Source organism: Manis pentadactyla, chromosome 19 (genome assembly GCF_030020395.1).
Source record: "Manis pentadactyla isolate mManPen7 chromosome 19, mManPen7.hap1, whole genome shotgun sequence".
In the NCBI taxonomy this organism is placed as follows: domain Eukaryota; kingdom Metazoa; phylum Chordata; class Mammalia; order Pholidota; family Manidae; genus Manis; species Manis pentadactyla.
Genome location: NC_080037.1, coordinates 12,578,889 through 12,598,436, shown reverse-complemented (window position 1 = coordinate 12,598,436; position 19,548 = coordinate 12,578,889). Strand labels below are relative to the sequence as shown.

The following is a 19,548-nucleotide window of genomic DNA, read 5'->3' as shown; positions in this document are numbered from 1 at the left end:
AGTTTTATGGCTTTAGTTCTTATACTTAGGTCTATGATCTATTTCCAGTCAATTTTTGTGTATGGTATGTGGTAAGTGTCAAGATTAATGGACATTGTCCATTTCAACTTAGTTGTATGGTTTATCGGCATAATATTCATAATATTCCCTTAATATTTTTCAGATGTCTATAGGATCAGTATGGTGTCCTGTCTAATTTCTGATCTTGGTAATTAGTGCCATCTCTCTCTTTTTTCCTCCTCAGTCTAATGAGCAGTTTATAAGTTTTATTGAGATTCTCAAGAAACAACTTTTGGTTTCATTGATTTTCTCTTTTCTCTTCCAATTTTATTAATTTCTGAGCTTACCTCTATTATTTCCTTTCTTCTACTACTTGGTTTTTAATTTGCTCTTTTTCTTCAAGTTTCTTAACGTGGAAGCAGAAATTATTGATTGGAGACCTTTATGGTTTTCTAATATAGGCATTTAAGGCTGTAAGTTTCCCTCCAAGTAGTTCACTAGTGGCATCCCACAATTTTGATCTGTTGTGTTTTTATTTTCATTCACTGTGAAATACTTCCTAATTTCTCACATTGGCTCATGGGTTATTTAAATTTGTTATTTAATTTCCAAAATTTGGAGATCTTCCAGATATCATTCTATTCTTTATTTCTAATTGAATTCAATGTGGTCAAAAACCATACTTTGCATGTTTTGAATTTTTTTTAATATTATTGTTCTATGGTCTATAATATGGTAAATGTTCCACAAACAGTTGAAAAGAATGTATATTTCTGCTTTGTTCTAAAGATATTAACTAGGTCAAGTTAACTGACGGTATTGTTTCAGTCTTACATATTCTTATTGACTCTGTCTACTTATATCAATTATTGAGAGAGACGGATGTTGAAGTATCCAACTATAATTGTGAATATGTGCAGTTCTTCCACCAGTTTTTGCTTCATTTATTTTGAAACTTTCTTATTAGTTGTACGAATATTTAAAATTGTTATGTCCTCTTGATGAGTTGACTTTTTAAAAATTATGAAATGATTTCCTTTAACCCAGTAATACTCTTTGCTGTGAAATCTGGTTTGCCTGATACTAATATGGTTACTCCAGCTTCCTTTTGGTTAGTGTTAGCTTGGTTCATCTTTTTTAACATTTAACTTATTTGTCTTTATATTTGAAGTGTGTTTTCTTGTAGGAACCATATAGTTGAGTCTTGTGGTTTTTGAAATTGAATCTGAAAATCTATGCCTTTTAAAAGGGCATTAGGCTATTAACATTTAGTCTATTAATATGATTAGGTTCAAATCTATGGTCTTTCTGTTTCCTTTTTATTTGTCTTATCTCTTTTTTCTCTTCTTCTTTCTCCCTTTGGATTAATTAAGAATGTGTTTCTCCTATGTTGACTTACCAGCTATAACTCTTGTGGTTTTGTTTTTGTTATTGTAGTTACAGGGTCTATAATATACATCTTCATGTGATATTTTTTCACATCCATTATAGTTTTAGGTCTCTACAACAGTATATGTCTATTTCCCTTCCCCTGCTTTTATACTATTGCAGTCATACATTTTTGCTTATACATATTTTATCAACCTCACAATACATTATTACTTTTGCTTTAAATAGTTAACACTTCTTAAAGAGATTTTTAAATTGAAAAGGTATTTTATATTCTATGTGTTTTAAATAAAAATATATTACATATTTGTTCACATATATACATTTCTTATATTTTCATTCTTTTGTGTAGATTCAGATTTCAATCTGGTATTTTCTTCTTGCCTAAAGGGCTTCAGCATTTCTTATAGTGTAGATATGCTAGTAATGAATTCTTTGAGCTTTTGGGTTCTGAAAATATTTTTTTTGCACATTTAGACATTTGCTTTTGGAGATGGGAGTCTTTAATTCTCTTTTTTTTATAATAGTGTTACTGACATACAATTCACATAATTAAGCAATTCATGCATTTCAAGTTTCCAATTCAACATTTTTAGTGTATTCAGAGATGTGCATCACCATAATCGATTTTAGAACATTATTATCACCTCAAAGAGAATTCTTGTACCCTTTATCTGTCACCTTCAGATCCCTCATCTGTGACAGTCCTAGACAACAAATAATCTACTTTCTGTATAGACTTGTCTCTATAGACTCTATAGACTTACACGGAACCATGCAATATATGGTCTTTTGTGGTTGGCTTTTTTACTCAGCCTAATGTTTTTAAGAGTCATCGTGTTGTGGCATGTCAGTACTTCATACTTTTTTATGGCCATTGTATTGATATACCACATTTTATTTATTGATTCATCATTTATAACAGACATTTGGGTTGTTTCCATTTTTGGCCATTATGAATAATGATGTTACCAATACTTGTGTACAAGGCTTTGTGTAGATGTTTTCATTGCTCTTGGTTTTATGCACAGGAGTGAAATTGGTTATATAACTCCGCTTCTTGAGGCACTTCCACATTGTGGTTATTGAGGTCCTTCTGTGTGATTATTGTTTTCACTTTTTGCATGATGTCCTTTGAAGCATGGAAGTTTTAAATTTGATAGAATCGAATTTATCTATCTTTTCCTTTCGTTGCTTGTGCTTTTGGTGGTATATCTAAGAAGCCATTGCCTACTTGAAGATATTTCCTTTTAAGATTTTTATAGTTTCAGCTCTTACATCTAGGTTTATGATCCATTTTGAGTTAATTTTTGTGTATGGTGTAAGGTAGCATTCAGTTTCATTCTTTGGCATGTTGATATTGTTTCATGCAGTTAGTTTCCTTGGAAACATTTTTGATCCTCTCAAGGCTTGCTTTTAAGCTTTATTAGAGTATCTTTCAATCTTTGGTGATATTTTCCTCTTAATTGAGCACTCTACCTGATGCCCTGTTTATTATAGGTTTTCCACTCTGGCTGGTGGGAGCACAAACTATTCTGTATTCCAACAATTCTCTCTGCATTCTTTGTGGTTCTTTCCCTGCCCCAGGTAGCTCTTCACACATGGACTTATCATTACTCAGTTGAAGGCCTGAGAGAAACCCTCTGCAGATTTCTGGAGCTTTGCCTGTACAGTTCTCTATTCTCCATACAGCCCTCTTCTCTCCTGCCCTCTTCCCTGCAAATTCCAGCTGCCTTGACCTTCCCAGATTTTCAAGGAGATCACCTGCTTGAGTTTCCCTTCTCTTTTTGTGGTCTGGAAACTTTATGCAGGGAGTAAGCTGGGGCAATCATAGCTCTCACTTCCTTTGTTCCCCTTATTTTAGGGATCATTGTCCTACACTGCTTGTTGTCCAGTGTCTAAAAATTGTTATTTTATATGCTTCGTCCAGTTTTTTTTTAGGTGTTTAATGTGGAAGGGTAAATCTGGTCCTGTTACTCCATCTTGGCTGGAAGCGTGGTCCTCAATAAATGTTTCACACCCTTCTCTAGATTCTGACTGCTTTCATAGTTGACAACAGACCGGGTTCTTTCTGGTAACTTCAGTGTTAGGCCTTCTGGATGTTCCAGGGCAGGCATCATGGGAAGCTTAAAATGACATATGTTGTTATGCTGTCTTCTATTTGTTTCAGATGTATTTGTCTTGTCTTCTCAATTAGACTGCAAATTCTTTAAGGTCAGGACCCTCCGTATCTTCATGTTTTTATGCCCCACCCCCAAACTAAACACATTATTTTTTTTTAAAAGTTCTACACAACCTTTATGCAGTGAAAAATACATTTGAACTGTTAACAAATAGTACATTTGGGGTTAGGATTTATTTTAAGCATCATATTTAATGTTATTAAAAATCAATGCTGACTCATCCACTGAAATTTATATACATGCTGGCAGGAAGAATTACTGCCACCGCCCTCACTGTGGTCAGCTGAGAAATTTTTATCTGCCAAACTTGTTAATGTCTATTTAAGGCAATAAACATAATAAAAAAAGAATGCAGATAAATCAGAGCCCTGGAAAATCTACAAACTAAGCAGCCAGTCCTTCAGTAACTCAGAACTCTCATTTTTCATGTGAAAGTATCTGAATATTAGTCAAAGTAGATATTAGTAAAGTAATATTGAATTAGGTCATCTTGGAATTTAGCTTTTTCCCCCAATGAATTGTGATTAATTCTACTCTAAATAGAAATAAGAAAAAATTACACTGATCTGCTTTAATATTCTGGTAGTATAGAGGGAAAAAGTACAGTGCAATTTCATTCACTCCTTCTGCAATAAATATGCTCTCAATCAACAATAAATATGTTCCAGGTTCTGTTCCCAGTATCTGAGGGGAAGACACAAAATATCTTGTTCTCATGGCATATTTTCTCTCAGTAATATTTACATAGGGAAGCTCTATGTAGGTTAATAGTGTAGTGAGCTTATGTGAGTATAAACATGGGTTTATCCAACAATTTATTGAGTACCTCATACATTCCAGACACTTTCTTGGGCACTTCTGTTACAGTCATGAACAGACAAATTCCTTGCTCCTGTGGAGTTTATCTTTGGGGTAGGAGAGCAGTCAAATAGATAAACAAATGTAAGGCAGGTAGAAAGTGCTCTAAAGAAAAATAAAGCAGAATGATGGGCTAGATAATCATGGAAGGAGCTCTAGTTTATGTAGGGTGCATGCCTCTCTAATGAGATATGATGGTGTTACAGACACTTGATGAAGGGAAGGAACTGATTAGCCATGTGGATTATTTGGGGGAACTATTCCAGGTTGAGGAAAAATTGCAATCACAAATGCTCTGATGCAGGAGTGAGCTTAGTGAGTTTAAGTGGGACTAACAGATCAAGGGGAGAGTGTAAGGAAATGGGGGTAAAAGGGATGAATGGAGTCAGATAAAATAAGAAGCACAGTTCATAACAAAGTCATTGCATTTTACTTGGAAGTGGGGAGCCATAGGAAGGTTTTGAGCAGAGGAGAGACATGACGAAATGTGTATCATGAAATAGTCCCTCTGGCTACTATTGAGACAATAGACTTTAGGAAAGCAGGGACATGAGTATGGAAAACAGTGAGAAGGCTACTGGAATCTCAGGTGAGAGATGATGGAGGCTCAGCCCACAGTGTGAGCACAGGAGATGATGAGAAGTGGTCAGATTCTGGCTGTATTTTAAATGCTTATGCTGAGTGAAAGAAGTCACACAAAAAAAATACATACTGTATGATCCTATTTATATGAAATTCTAGAAATTATTACAAATCAATCTACAGCAACAGAAGATTGGAGATAGGCAGGTGGGGGGAGGGAGGGATTCTAAAGGAGCATGAGGACTCTTTCAGGGATGATGTGTTAATTTTCTTGATTGTGGTGGTTTCATGGGTGTATGCATATGTCAAAACTTATCCAATTGTACTCTTTAATGTCTGCAGTTTATTATATGTCAATTATATTCCAATAAAGCTATTAAAACAGTGCACAGGTTTGGCTGATGGATTAGACTTGGGGTGTAACAGAAAGAGATGTCAGGAATGGTTTGTAAGTTTTTAATAAGCACCTGGAAGACAGGAATTAAAATGATTATTTATTGAGATAGGGAAGACTGAAAGGAGCAGGGTTTGGAGAGAAAATGAAGAGCTTGGTCTTTCCCATATTAAGATGGAGATGCCTATCCCACACACCTGAGATTCTAAAGCAAACAAACGCAAAGGGGGTGGGAAAGCAATGAAGACTGCCTAAAGGCACCACCACCTGGGTGACCAGTGACCGTATCCATTGTCCATTTTCTCCAGACAGCGTGGGAACCACATGGGACATTTCATGGCTCCTGTAGACAAAACAACTCTGAACTTCTCTGTGAACATGATACATTTTTCTTGATTCATTGATATGGATTGCATAGGCCACATTCTTTCCTCTTGCTTTTAAAGAATCCAAGTGATTTGGGAAGCCACTGATGGCTTTAACTGGTGTTAAGTCAAACCTTAGCAGAAGTTGTTCACAGGCAAATGTAAAGCCAGAACATTATAGCTACTTTTCCCTGGGCTGACCTGTGAGCTTGTAGACTTTTTTTTTTTAATCGCATATATAGATAATTCAGTTGCATTGTGATTTAAAAAAGATTTTGCTTTCCCTGGTCAGCAAGAACATACAAAAACTGCATGTTGCTTGATGGAGGCTCTACCGAATTGTGGTTTAAAGGGAGTGTACTACCTGGGTTTGAGTCTTAGGACCATCACTCACTCGATGTGAGAATGCCTCAATTTGTTCATCTCAAAAATGAAGGTATAATACGATATACTGTTGTGAGGTACTACTGTTGTGAAGATTAAAGGAACTGATACATATAAAGACCTTAGAATAACACCTGGACCTAAAGAAAGCTTAATAAATATTAGCTGTAATTAACTGGCTTTTCCCTACTCAGAAATTTATTCTTTATTCGTATTTATGTCAGTTGGTTTCCACCGAATTGTGGGCTTCTTTAGACAAGGGCTAGATATCTTGTCTTGACCTACAACTTCACCTATAGCAAACTACTGCTTTGTCCAGTGTCGGCATTAAATGGTAGCCTGCAATGGAAGCTCAACACATTTGTGTCGAATTTAATTACTTCTTGCCTTATGGATAAAGCCCCAAGAATCTGAAGATCTCAGCAAGGCTACCCACTGACTACATCTATCCCCTGGCTCAAAAAAAGACCAAGTGGGCTACGGGCTCTAATTTACATCCCCAGCCCGCCATTCCACTCTCACACACCTCTTTTCTCATCAAAGGTCACAGGATGGAACCCCAAGGAACCCCTGGGAGTCTGCAGGAGAAAGAGCCAGCAATGGCAAATCGTGCGTGGGATTTGGTAGTTCCGAAAAGGAGGTACCAAACCAAGAATGGGGGTCTAGGGCGGGCTGGTTTGGTACGGACCAGAAATGAGAAGCTACGAGAAGGCGCCAGAAAGGCCCTGTTGTTGGGAGGACGCGGGGCCGAGGGTCCCAAGGACTCAGAAGGGGCGAGCGAGGACTGGAGTCGCGCGGAGGGCCGACTGCGAAGGCAACGGGGCGAAGGCAGGCGATTGGGCGAGGGAGAAGCTATAGAATCCCGGTTGCCACGGCAGCGCCCGGAGCACAAGGCGCCGGGGCGCAGGTCGGAGCTCCCGCCGAGCCCCTCCAGGAGCCCCCCCCAACCTCCCCCGTCCCTCGCTGACGTGTCAGCCGGGAACCCGGGGACCTCCGGGAGGCGGCGCCCCTCCGCGCCCCGCCCCACCCCCGCCCCCGGCGCCCGCCCCGGCCGCCGCCTCCGCGTCGCCGGCTCCCCAGAGGTGACCACAACATGGCTGCGGCGCCGGGGCTGCTCTTCTGGCTGCTCCTGCTCGGGCCGCCCTGGCGGGTGCCGGGCAAGAGAAGCTCAGCCGCAGATCGGCGCTTCTCGGAGCACAAACTCTGCGCGGACGACGAATGCAGCAGTGAGTGCCCCGAGGGCCGGGGGCCGGGGGCGGCCGCGCCGGGGCTGCGCGGGGGTGGGAGCTCCGCGGCCCCGCTGGCCGGCCGGGGGGTCGCCGGCCGGGCGGGCAGAGCGCAGGGGAGCTGCACCTCCCACTTGTTGCCAGCGTCTCATTTTCGCTTTGCTGACTGAGGCGGGGCTTGGGGGCTGGAGGTGGCCGCCGGGTGTCCCAGAGGCAGCGCGCAGCTGCTGCTCCCCGGCCCGCCCGGGCTCCGAGGGGAGATGGGGTTGCGCGCCGCGCGCCCTGGGCTTTCCACGTTGCATCTGAGCGCTTGCCTGTCCCTGCTGCGGGGACCTCGTTGGGTGCAGCCGGGGGCAGATGCTCCGAGGGCTCGGTGGGCGTACTCCCTGCCGCAGGTTGATGCTGGCACTCGGGAAGGGTGCGTTCCTTCGCCCTTCTGCTTCTCTCGGACTGGGGGCTCGTACGGTTTATTGAACAGGGACTGGAGTTTAGGTTTGGGACGAGCCCGGAGTCTAGGCATGCAACGTATTCCAAGGTCTCCGCCCGGGCTCTGCCTCAGTTCTGTCATTTCTGTGCTTGGAAGTCTCCTTGCGAACAGCCAGGCAGAGAGGGCGCCAGAAAGGCCAAAATCTTTCACTCTCGAAAAAGGCCGAGGATCTGCATCGGCCACCTGGGACTGGCAGCCTCCTCTTCCTTGCGCCGAAAGCGGAATTTTTCCCCAATCTCGAATTAGGTTTGGGGGTGGATGGGGGTGACGCTGTGGGCGGTGAGGAGAGCAAGATTTCCAGGCTGAGATGAAAAGGATTATTAAAGTAATAATAATAAACCCTGCAGGGGTCTTCTTAAACCCAGTCAGCCTTAGTCAGTTAACGTTGTTGGAACCGCGTATCTCGTTCTTGCCCGACCAGGATCATTCTTATGGCTGGTCTCAAATAACCTTGTAATTTACTGATGATGACTGCGTTCGGAAGCGGTGGTTCATAAATGTTAATCAATACGTGTAGAAAAATGTTCATTCTGAAAAAGTCATAAGCCTACAGTTTATATTCTCTTTATATAAGCTCTTTATATTCAAATTGGTGTTATTAAAAAACACATTACATGATTTGAAGAGTTTGTATCACTGCAACGCCATTAAAGAAAAGAAAGGAGGCAGTCTTTGATTTGTCTTGAGCCATTCCTAGAGGTAACTCTAGGGCTGATGTAAGTAAACACTACAAAAGCTGAGCAACTTCCAAGATTTTTTTTCCTCCAGTTTTCTCGGAGCAAGCCCAGATTATTAGCAAGCAGGGTTGTCTGTGGCAAAATGTTTGCTATTCTTTGCATTCAAGCACTGTTACCTGGGTTACTTAAAACTAGTTATGGAGCATCACATCTCTGATGTGTTCTCCCTATGGAGACACGGTGTTGGAAGGGCCCTTAGCTGTCACATAGCATGAGAAATGGCTTGTGTCCAAACAGATGTGACCACACAAGTGGCAGCAGCCCCACGTGCTGTGTTGTATTAAGGTGTGAGGTGTTCCTGTGTGCTTTGCAGACAGCCGATCCAGTCTCATTGATTACAAATCCTCAACATTCTCTTCTGAGGGAGAACAAGAGAAACATTGCCAGTTCCAGTTCTGACAGAATCCTCAATCCTGAATTGTCCATCTCCTTCAACCTGGCCTCTCAATTACGTCTGGATTAGGATGCTCCCATGTGTTAAAATAGATTTTACCATCAAAATCAAAACAATCCCCTTAGAATCTATACGTTTGTCCCTCAAATACGTATTTGAAGATACATTTTAATGTATTTGTTGCTAATTGGCCTTTAGAAAAACTGTTTTTCCATTTCATTCTTCTTTTTCTCTGCTTTTAAATTGTATTTATTGTCCATTTCATCTTACATCAGAAACTGAGTATTTGGCCAACAAAAAGAAAAACACTGCTACTACTAGTTTCTAGATTGAGTGTGATTTAAGTCCTGCACTTTAAGACTGAAGGTAACTACTGAACAGTTCTCATAATTTGCTTGTCCCTGCCACATGTGATGTCTACTTTTGGTTTTGTTTATAGAAAGAAAAAAATAAGGTCATTTTCCCTTTGTGTTGAAACCTTCTTAATGTTGGATACAATCACCACTCTTTACTTTCATAATGCTTTCACATTGCTTTGTAATGTATTGGATCCGTAATACGGTGTGATATTCTTTCCTGTTCATTTATTCAAATACTGTGTGGAGAGAACAACTTGGCTGCAAATGAAATTGACAGTGTTTACTGCCTCCTGACTGTAGTTACAGCTACTTAAAGATAGTGCCTTTTAGTGTTAGTTCAAGTTAATTGACCCCTTGGGGGGGTTCCTGTGCGCTCTCCTCAGTTCCCTATTACCTCTGTGTGTAACCATGCTTAAGCTAGCCAGAATCTGCCCTTGAATTTTACCTAATTGCAAAATGAAGCTTTTTATAATTATGTAATAGCAACAATTGAAGGTTCTCTAGAAGGTTAGAGAAAGAACCAAGAGTTTCACCTGAGACCAGCTATGTGTGGTGGTAGACATTGCTCTTCCTCAGCATTATCCATCAAGAAAACTAGGGAGTTTCCCTCTCCTCTATTTGCAAAGGTTGTCATGATTTTTAACTGATAAAGCTCTAAAGATTTTAGATACTTTGAACATATGAATTGAAAGTGATTGATTCCAGAGAGTACTGGAGAAACTCAATTGCTGTTTACAGTGGATTATTATATTTCCTGATAAATCAGTATGGTATGTGAAAACTGAATCCTGATAGCTCGTTTTTTTTTTTCCCCCTCTCTTTATATACAGTGTTAATGTACCGGGGTGAAGCTCTAGAAGATTTTACAGGTCCGGATTGTCGTTTCATGAATTTTAAAAAAGGTGACACTGTATATGTCTACTATAAGCTGTCAGGGAGATCGCCTGAAGTTTGGGCTGGCAGTGTAAGTAAAAATTGGACATACTTTATTTTCTTACTTTTTATTGCTTTTTTGAGCAGTGTAGATTTAAATAACTTTTCTTAGAGTCTTTGATGGAATTAACCTGTCCTCTATGCTAGATTTTGAAAAAAGGTGATTGTTCCTAGCCAGCAGGCCTGGCAGAGAGTAGAGGCTCAGCACAGAACCGAACTGCGTCTGGCTGTTGCTTCTCAGCATCAAGCCCTAGGGCATATCACCCATGGGTGCTCCTTATAAAGTAAAGGTTGAAATGGTAAAACCTAAGAATTCTGTTTCATTGCTTTTAAAAGAAAGGATTCATGGGCATTAGACTTAATTCTGTAAACTATGTTCGAGATAGTGTTTCAGGCATTCACATTTAAAGTTGATTTTATGAGTATTTCTTTTTTTCTAAATTATTAATATTCGTCAAAAGGTGGCAGGCTCTGGGAATCTAATCGTGTGCTGTTATTAGTCTGTTAGAAAAGCGATATGTCATTTCCACTGTGTGCTTTCTTGTTTGTTTGCAACTTCTGGGTCATCCTTTTCCTGCTTTTCAGACACTCGCTTCTGGAGGTTCCTCCAGCATCACTGTTCCCAGGCAGTTTTACAGGTGCCTTGATGTCAGATATGGAAATCAGCGAATGCGTCATGCTTTGATGTTTTTAATGAGATTCACTAGGAGTGACCTGAGAGAGTCTTATGAGTTATTGTTCTTTCCTTGTTAAAAAGCGTGATGTGTGTACTGTATTAACTGAAAGTAGTATTTGGTGTCCTTAGGTTTGTCCAACCTTAGAAAAATGTGCCAACTGTAAAAACCTTCCTTTTCAATAAAACACAACAGAAAATAAGGCTTGAGAAGCCCTCATAGGGAAAAATAGATAGATTTTGTTGCTGCTCCAGATTCCTAGGGAGGAATCTTCAAAGGCCAACTGGTCAGGTACAGCCCTTTGCATTTAGGCAGAATTCTGGTCGAATCACTCTATACAAAGAAGAATCTATTCTGTTTCTTTCAAGTCTACCACATGAGGTTTCTTGATAATCTTTACTCTTGGAACGTATTTTCCATGTACTGAGCCTGCATTTTTCATCAGCAACATAGTGGTTAAGTTGGAGCATTTGGATATGTGAACTTGACTAGCATTTTCCTACCTTCATGTTTTTGCTTATGACCATAGTCATCTCAAGAAAGCCTGCCAGTCTTTCTGAGTTCCAGTTCTCATCCTGCCTTCTTAGGGAAGCACAGCCGCAGCACCCAGCCAGAAGGGATCTTTGGTGTCTCATAATTGTTTAGGTGGTTCTTTGCTTGCACTGCTCATGTGGCATGACTTTTTACTGCCTTTACTGGGATGAGTTTGTGTACTCTCTTAACTCCTATAAAGTCAAAAGCTCTAAAGAAAGGGCTCATATTTTACCCATCTTCCTTTTGAATATTTCCTTTCAGGGCAGAGGCACTTAACATATCTTTGTCCTGATAGTGCTTTTGCAGAATTTGTTTTGTTGAACAATTTCTGCTCTTTGTAATTTCCCAAAATCATCAGTTCCTTGGCAGGGATGAAATATGGAAGATAAATCAGATAAAAGGATTACTTCCAGTCATGAGAGGACATGATCCTGTAACATTTTTTGTCAGATCATAAGAAATGGGATAACTCCCAATCTAAAAGTATAGAGTTTTATATGACCTGATTGACAAAGGTTACACAAAGGTCAGTGTATTTCCTTTCTCCATATATCTTTGATTTCTTTCCCTTTTCCAGATTTTCTCCTAAAATTTTCCCAAGAAGAAAAAAAAATATTTTCCCTCAGTCTCCCCTCTAATTTCATGAACCTTATACTTTAGGAAATTGAAAACTCTGTTTAACTTTCAAAATGATTCTTGCTTCTGTTCCTTAGTATTCATCCTGCAGTCTTTTTTGGTTTCTTTATCATATAAAATATAATAAAGTTTCAAACTTAACTGCTGATATGGCAATCTTAATTGCCCTGTCTTATCTAATCTTTAAGACAGTCTGCTGTCAGATACAAGGGCATTCATAATAAAGATATTTTAGGAGTTAGTGATAAGATAGACTTTTTTTTCTTTCTGTGCATTTGATCTGTGTATTCTTCTTTAATGATTGCGAAAGAGATCTGCTGCTCCCTTTCAGACTAGCTAGTAAAAATTGTATGTTTCTCATGAGGACACACTTTATATACCTTAACTGTTAGTGTTGCAGATAAATGGGCTTATTTTCTATAGAATAGCTTTACTTTGCATGAAATGAAAACTTTATGTGTAAATTAGTATGAATTTTATTTCCTCCCCAAATACTTGAAAATCTGGTTTTGAAAAGCTAGTGCAGACCTTAATATCAGTAAATATTTGCCTTTCATTGTAGTGGTCATACATCTCAGAAATTTTCTTTTCACTTAATTTTCATGGCTGTTGTTTAGTGGTATAAGAAGTACTTACAAGTACTGGCTTCTGAGCCATGCTATGAAATATGCAGGCAAATTCTTGTTAGAGGTTATTTGGAATTGTGTTTCTAAGCAGCTTTGATTTGCATAGATTTAATCATATAATATACAATAATCTTCTCTTATGCAGATCTTTTATCTACTTTAGAAATCTAACTTATGTGCCCTTTGTTTAGACTTAAGCTGAACAAAACGTTCAAAGAAATCTTAAGTGGTTTTAGAAAGTTGGTTCTACAATATCCTATACTTAATTTTTATTAGACTAATAATCTGTGTAATTATAATGGCAACTATGTCTTCTTGTTATATCTAGTGATCTAATCTATTTGTATATTTTTTCCAACTACCAAGAAGTCTCACATTCACATTTCTTGTTCAGAAGTTTGAGTGATCTTTGTTTCTTTTCCCCATTCTTTCCTGTAGGTTGGGCGTATTTTTGGATATTTTCCAAAGGGTTTAATCCAGGTAGTTTATGAATACACTAAAGAGGAGTTACAAGTTCCAGCAGATGTAAGTTGTGGACTTTGGGGGGTTCTCAATCATAAATTCATCCATTATATTCATTTAACCATTTCCAAAGTCTTTAAATGTGTTTTGGTTAGAAAAAAACAAGTTAACATTTGTGTCTCAGATTTTAATTTAGAATTAGACTACATTCAAAAATAGAAAAAAAGAATTTGGGAAGAATTTACATGGTACTTTATGTCATAATCTGACCCTTATCTAATACATTCAAGCAGTTGTTATATAAGGCTGTGGACTCCTCTATAAAAAGTTTTCTTTGTGTCTTTCTATTAGAAAAAAATTAAGAATTCAATATCTTTGTATTTAGTTATTAAATTAAAGAGGCAAATACTTCTTTTTACAAGCAAAAGGAGAAAGTGTCTCAATTTGAAAACTACTCATTATATGGCTACTAGACATTTTAAATATATAGTAGTCAAGTTAAATTAGTCAAACCCTGACTTATGTACTAGGCCAGAAATATTTACAAGGTTTTCTTATTATGTACTCTCTGGTGATTTAAGGGATTACAATCATGTTATAGATTTGAAAAGGGAAACCTGAGAGTTTCAGATGAGGTCCATTCTCATAATTGCAAGGAGCCAACGGCATATTCTATAAAGCGTTCGTGTAGGGCACACTGACTTAAAAGCAACTTTATGATGACAAGGATTTTGTGTTCTGGGGTCCTCATTTCAGCTGATTAGTTTCTGGAGTTTCAAAACTTACAGCAGTTGGTACCCACCTTCATCACAAATCTTTGAGCAGCTCTTTGAAGTTGCTGCAGAGCAGGTAAGCTGCTGACCTAGGGCGATCCTCAGATGAAATTCGCAGAATGGATGAAGTCTTGAAATTGCTATCTTAATATTGCCATCACTATTCTTAAAATTCTTGATAATTTTAGGGTCATAAAATCAGCCTTATTGCCTGTTTGGCCTCATTCCTAGTGAAGAGACTGCCCAGGATGTGAGTGCGAGAGAGGAGTTCATTGGTCACAGAGATCTCAGTTGGTGGGATTATTCTGCCTGCTCATTGTACTTCTTACTGCATGCTTCCCACAGTATTAAGAAAATGTCTTAGATATGCATGTGATGAAAAGAGGAAATCATTTTTTCCCTACTACAGTGGTCAGCTATCCCCAGAGTACTGTGAAAGTTTAGTTAGAGGAAAATTATCTTTGTTGGTTTTTTAACTCTTCCCTCTGTTAATGGGTCCTTTTATGTAGTTTGTTCATTAGCAGAGGAAAGGAAGAATGTAGATGTATACATAGTCCTGAAAGCAGATATTAATGACACCCAGAACCTTGATTTAGAGGACAGTATGTCCCTTACTGAATCTTGTTTTCAAATTGTACTTGTGGTCATAATTAAGTCGGGAGCCCCCTTGACACCATTCTTTGTCCCTCTAAATTTTTACTTCCCATGCACCTGTATTTCAATAGGATACTTTAAGTTGATTTATCTTTCCTAATCCAAAGAGAATGTGAGCCAAAAATCCATGTAAAATAAGAGCCTGAGAGCAAGATGATCTGCCTGTTTCTAGCTGGGTAAGCAGAGAAGTATAGCCTAACAGGGATGATGATAGAGAGGCTGGATGGTCTTCCAGATTTTCCTGGACAAATTATTATGAGGTGAATTCCTACAACATTAAGCTTAGATATTGGGAGTTGGGAGACCCAGTAAGTGATAGCCTACTTTTTCCCACTTGTGCTCAGAACAAATTGAGAGACCCAAGAGTCAGGCAGATAGAGACCAAAATGTCCCCATTATTAAGCTTTTTGCTGAACATGGCTCAAGTGTACAGAAATAATGGACTTTCTAGTATTGCAGTCTAGAATAAGACAGACTTACCCAGCCACAGAGAGAGCTAATGGTGGGGGTGGGGATCTTCAAGGGGGATTGTCTCTATAAAACAGACAGCATGGAGGAGAAAGGATGTGTGCTCCCTCCGTCAGGTCCCAAACACAAAGCAGGGGTGGTACAGAGCCAAGTCACCAGCCACATTAATCCTTCCTTCCCTGGGGAAGAGAGAATGAAGGGCAGCCAGGAGCATTACTCAGGCAGGGGTTCCAGCTTCTGTATACCACAGCTCCCAAGAACAGTGATCAACCACAGTTGGCACAAAGGCCCCTCTAGGGTCAAACATAAATTTGAGGTTATCTCTATTATTAGCATGTGTAAGAGTTTGCTCTTGTGACATTTGGTTTGTGACATGCCAATTCTCTCTTTCCCTTACAGGAGACAGATTTTATTTGTTTTGATGGGGGAAGAGATGATTTTGATAATTATAATGTAGAAGAACTTTTAGGATTTTTGGAATTGGACAATTCTGCAAGTGGAGATTTTGAGAAAGCTCTAGAAAAAACTTCTCAGCCAGTGGAAAAGCTTCCTGAAGTATCTGAGCACAGTGACCCTGAACCTGAACCAACAGAAGCCAACTCAGAGGAAAGTGAAGATGTATTCTCAGAAAACACTCAAGAACTTAGGGAAAGCTTTGGAACTCAGAAGAACCTCCCCCATGGAAACAGTCAAACAGATCATGCACCAGGAGACCAATCTTTATTTGAACCTTTTGAAGAGAAACTGCAAGATAAATTAAAAGTGCCAGAAAGTGAAAACAACAAAACTGGCAATAGTTCTCAGGTCTCAGATGAACAGGAGAGGATTGGCACTTATACACTTTTGAAAAAAGACATGACTCTGGACTTGAAAACCAAATTTGGCTCAACTGCTGATGCACTTGTGTCTGATGATGAGACAACCAGACTTGTTACTTCATTGGAAGATGATTTTGATGAGGAATTGGATGAGTATTACATAGTTGGGAAGGAAGAAGAGGAGAATAAAGAAAACTTTGATGAGGTACCATTACTAACCTTTATAGATGCAGAAGATATGAAAACTCCATTGAAATCTGAAGTTGAGGAATATTTGACAGATAAAGAGCAGAATTCGAATGAAGAGGTTAAGCTCAAGGCAGCTCAGCCCCCTGGCATCAAAAGCAATGATAAGAATATACTAACAACCTCAGAGGATACTATCTTCTCGGTTGTCACTGAAGGCAAAGAACAAATAGGTGTGGGTTTGGAGAGTTCCAATTCAGGGGAAGAAAAGGAAGATGATAATGCATTAGTCCCAGATAGCAAGTGGAGGAAACCGCAATCACCAACAGATCACACTGCCCCTAAAAAGGCAGAGGAAGGTCATTTGACTGTAGAAGTTCCTAAAACAAATGATGACAAAGACCCACAAATGGACACAGAACCTCACGTTATAGGAAAAAGGAATAAAGCTGAGGAATCCAAGAGGGGCCTGGTACAGGATGGGACAGATCTAGAGGATGAGAAGCGAGAAGGCAGGGCAGTTCACAGTTCTACTCAGAGCAGTAACCTCAACTCTCTGCCAGCTGCTGAAAAGCATAAAGAGACATTGAAGTCAGCCTTTGATAACAAAGAAAAGGACCTAAAAGGAGCAGCTGTTCACATCTCAAAAGGAGTGCTCCATGAAGTAATACCTGAAGAGCAGATTTTGGAAGGTGGGTTGGAGCATGAATCAGTGCGTAAAGCTGCAGGGAATCACGTGAGCAAAGGAAAGCTGAGACAGGAAGCCACAGATACTGCTCTGCTGTTGGGAGACGATCAGCATAATGCCTCCAAAGACAGTGTGGAGAAAGTAGATGTTCTAGTAAGTGGACCCAAAACACACACGCTTTCATTAGAGCGTCCAAGTGAGAAATCTGAAGAGAAACAGCTTCTTAAAACTCACAACCAACGTTCACTCTTCTCTCCAGGTGAAATTGATTTGCCAAGAAAACTGGAAGAAGAGGGTCCCATTCTGGGGAGAAATCTTTCCTGGCAACGAGAAAGAGATGTGGCTGCTGCAGTTAATAAGCAAATGAATGAGAAGGTAAGGGTCTCTGAGGAAGAGGTCAAAAAGGACTCCTCAGCTGAAGAGTTCGTTCGTCACCAGCCAGTACTGGGCACACGGGAAGTGGAACCAGCACACCAGTCCGACAGCACAGAAGTTCCAGGTTCCCCTGCTGAGAAACCCCAAGCAGAAGATGATGGTTACACCTGCGAGGAACTACTGGAAGATGAAAATGCTGTAAGTGCAAAACAGTCTAAAGAAAAAAGTCCTGAGATTAAGGACAGGTGGTTAGATGTTAACCTGCAAGGCCCTGAAAGAACTATTATAGGTGCCACTAATACTGATTCAGAAGCTGAAGAAAACAAAGAAACTAGTAATATTTTGGAAATTGAAAAAAAAAGTGAAACTGTGGGCAAAGGGGTGAACACAGTAGGCAAGGAACTGGATGATACAGTGGTGGAAAAAGAAGAAAGCCCTCTTGTAGATCAGAAAGCACAGACACCATCTGAAGTAAGTGACTTTCCTGACAAGAAAAAGAATCAGGCTCCAAAGATAGGTGAAGTGTCTGAGAAAAAAGATTCTGATTATCTTAAAGAAAACAACCTTGAGGAACACCTGAAGGCCTCAGGGCTCACAAAAGAGCCTGGAGTAGAAGAACTCTCAGAAGAGGACCAGGGGGACTTAGGGAAATTCATGGGCACAGAAAGCCAGGGGTCTGCCTCTGAGGAACCTGAGGGTGGCCCGTTTCACTGGACTCCGCGTACAGCCACAGAGCTGGAGCACAGTGACTTGCCTATCATAGGCGGCTTCTTTAAAGAACTGCAGTCTTTGCAGCGGTTCCAGAAGTACTTTGATGTCCGTGAGCTGGAAGCCATGTTCCAGGAAATGTCATTAAAGCTGAAATTAGCACAGCGGGAGAGCCTGCCCTATAATGTGGAAAAAGTCCTAGATAAGGTCTTTCGGGCATCTGAGTCACAAATTCTGAGCGTAGCCGAGAAAATGCTGTATACGCGAGTGGCTGAAAATAGAGATCTGGGAATGAAGGAAAATAACATACTTGAAGAAGCTGCAGTGCTAGATGATATTCAAGACCTGATCTATTTTGTCAGGTACAGACACTCCACAGCAGAGGAGACTGTACCACTGGGAACAGCACAGCCTCCCGAGGAAGACTGGGGTGGACCAGCGGAAGGTAAAGTGCCTGCCTGTGGCTGTGTGACGCAGCCTTGAGAAACCGGGTGGAGGGGGAAGGGTTGCCAAAGCATCTCCTGCCTTGTTTGTAAAGCGCTGCACTGCTCGGTGTGCCTAAAGGCAGAGCAGCACGGTGGCATCCCACGTGGCTTCCTGCCATCTTTCTCGTAGGCTGGAGCACAGGTAAGGGTTTCTTACCCTGTTTTCCTGTTCGGACATTTGGGATTGGTAGCATTTTCAAAAGGAAACTTTATGAAAAGATGCAAAAAGTCGACCTGTAACAAAATACAAGTTTCATGTAAAACTGTGAAGGGGCTTTTTTGAACACAGTTTCTAATCGTACAATAACTGCTCTCTGACCGAAATTTGACTGGCATAACTTGTAAATCAGTGCCTTGTCTGAGTTTCTTTATTCCCTTCAACTTTGATCTTGTGTGTATGTCATGTTCTTTCCTGCTTCTTTGAGACAGTCACTTACGTCAGTCAGTTCAGTGCTACCTGGGCCCTGGCATTCTTGCATTCAGATTAATGAAGCATCAGACCAGGATGCAGAGCCTTCCAACACAGCTCTTGATATATAGAAGCCATTCAATACATATTGATTGAATTGACCTTGAGTCGATATCCTCCGGAAGCCGAGTCCTAGTTCCATGCTGAGTTTTCAAACTGAGGTGTTTGAATTGAAGGTATTTGGTCAAATACCAAGGGGACATAAAGCCACAGAATAAATACTTCTTCCCAGAGTGCTGGTTTTTCCTGAGAATTTGGGGAGGGGAATACTTTTGCATTTAATCAAAGCAGATACATTTTAGATTAAAATGCAAAATGGAAGTAAATTTTCAGGGTAAACTATGAGCCTTCCAGGAAATTCATCTTTACTGTGGGTCACATTGGACTATGCTCTGAGCCTTCTGGAAGGAAATGGTGAACGTTCACTCGTACTGACTCTTAGAGGTACTCTGAAAATATTGGAAAGGCACTTCAGCAAGCTGTCTCTGTAATGCCCTTCCCTCTGCATAGCTCTGTGTAACGAGCATGCTTGTTTACAAAGAGTTCATGGGATTTTTGTGTAGAATAGGCATTTCATTTTTCTGCTGTTGACTGGAATTCTCTTTTGCACATTTATCTGTGTGAGCCTGTGTTGGTTTGTCAAGGGAAGCTAGGTTATTGAAGTCCCTACTGCAAATACAGGTATGAAATACTTTGGAATA

The 19,548-nt window shown here is 40.2% G+C and overlaps 1 protein-coding gene across 7 annotated transcripts in view; it reads left to right on the top strand.

Moving 5' to 3' along the window:
* The first annotated feature begins 7,194 nt into the window (after window positions 1-7,194).
* Window positions 7,195-19,548, top strand: part of MIA3 (MIA SH3 domain ER export factor 3) — a 62,668-nt gene continuing 50,314 nt past the window's right edge. For 4 of the 7 annotated variants that reach the window (XM_036922152.2, XM_036922150.2, XM_036922151.2 and 1 more), the window contains exons 1-4: window positions 7,196-7,381; window positions 10,189-10,322; window positions 13,200-13,286; window positions 15,518-18,338. In XM_036922152.2, the coding sequence (XP_036778047.2) occupies window positions 7,249-7,381; window positions 10,189-10,322; window positions 13,200-13,286; window positions 15,518-18,338 (3,175 nt within the window). In that variant the 5' untranslated portion in view covers window positions 7,196-7,248. Of the gene's footprint in view, window positions 7,382-9,274; window positions 9,366-10,188; window positions 10,323-13,199; window positions 13,287-15,517; window positions 18,339-19,548 lie in introns of all 7 variants that reach the window. The other 3 variants (XM_036922154.2, XM_036922153.2, XM_036922155.2) reach the window with 3 other exon arrangements.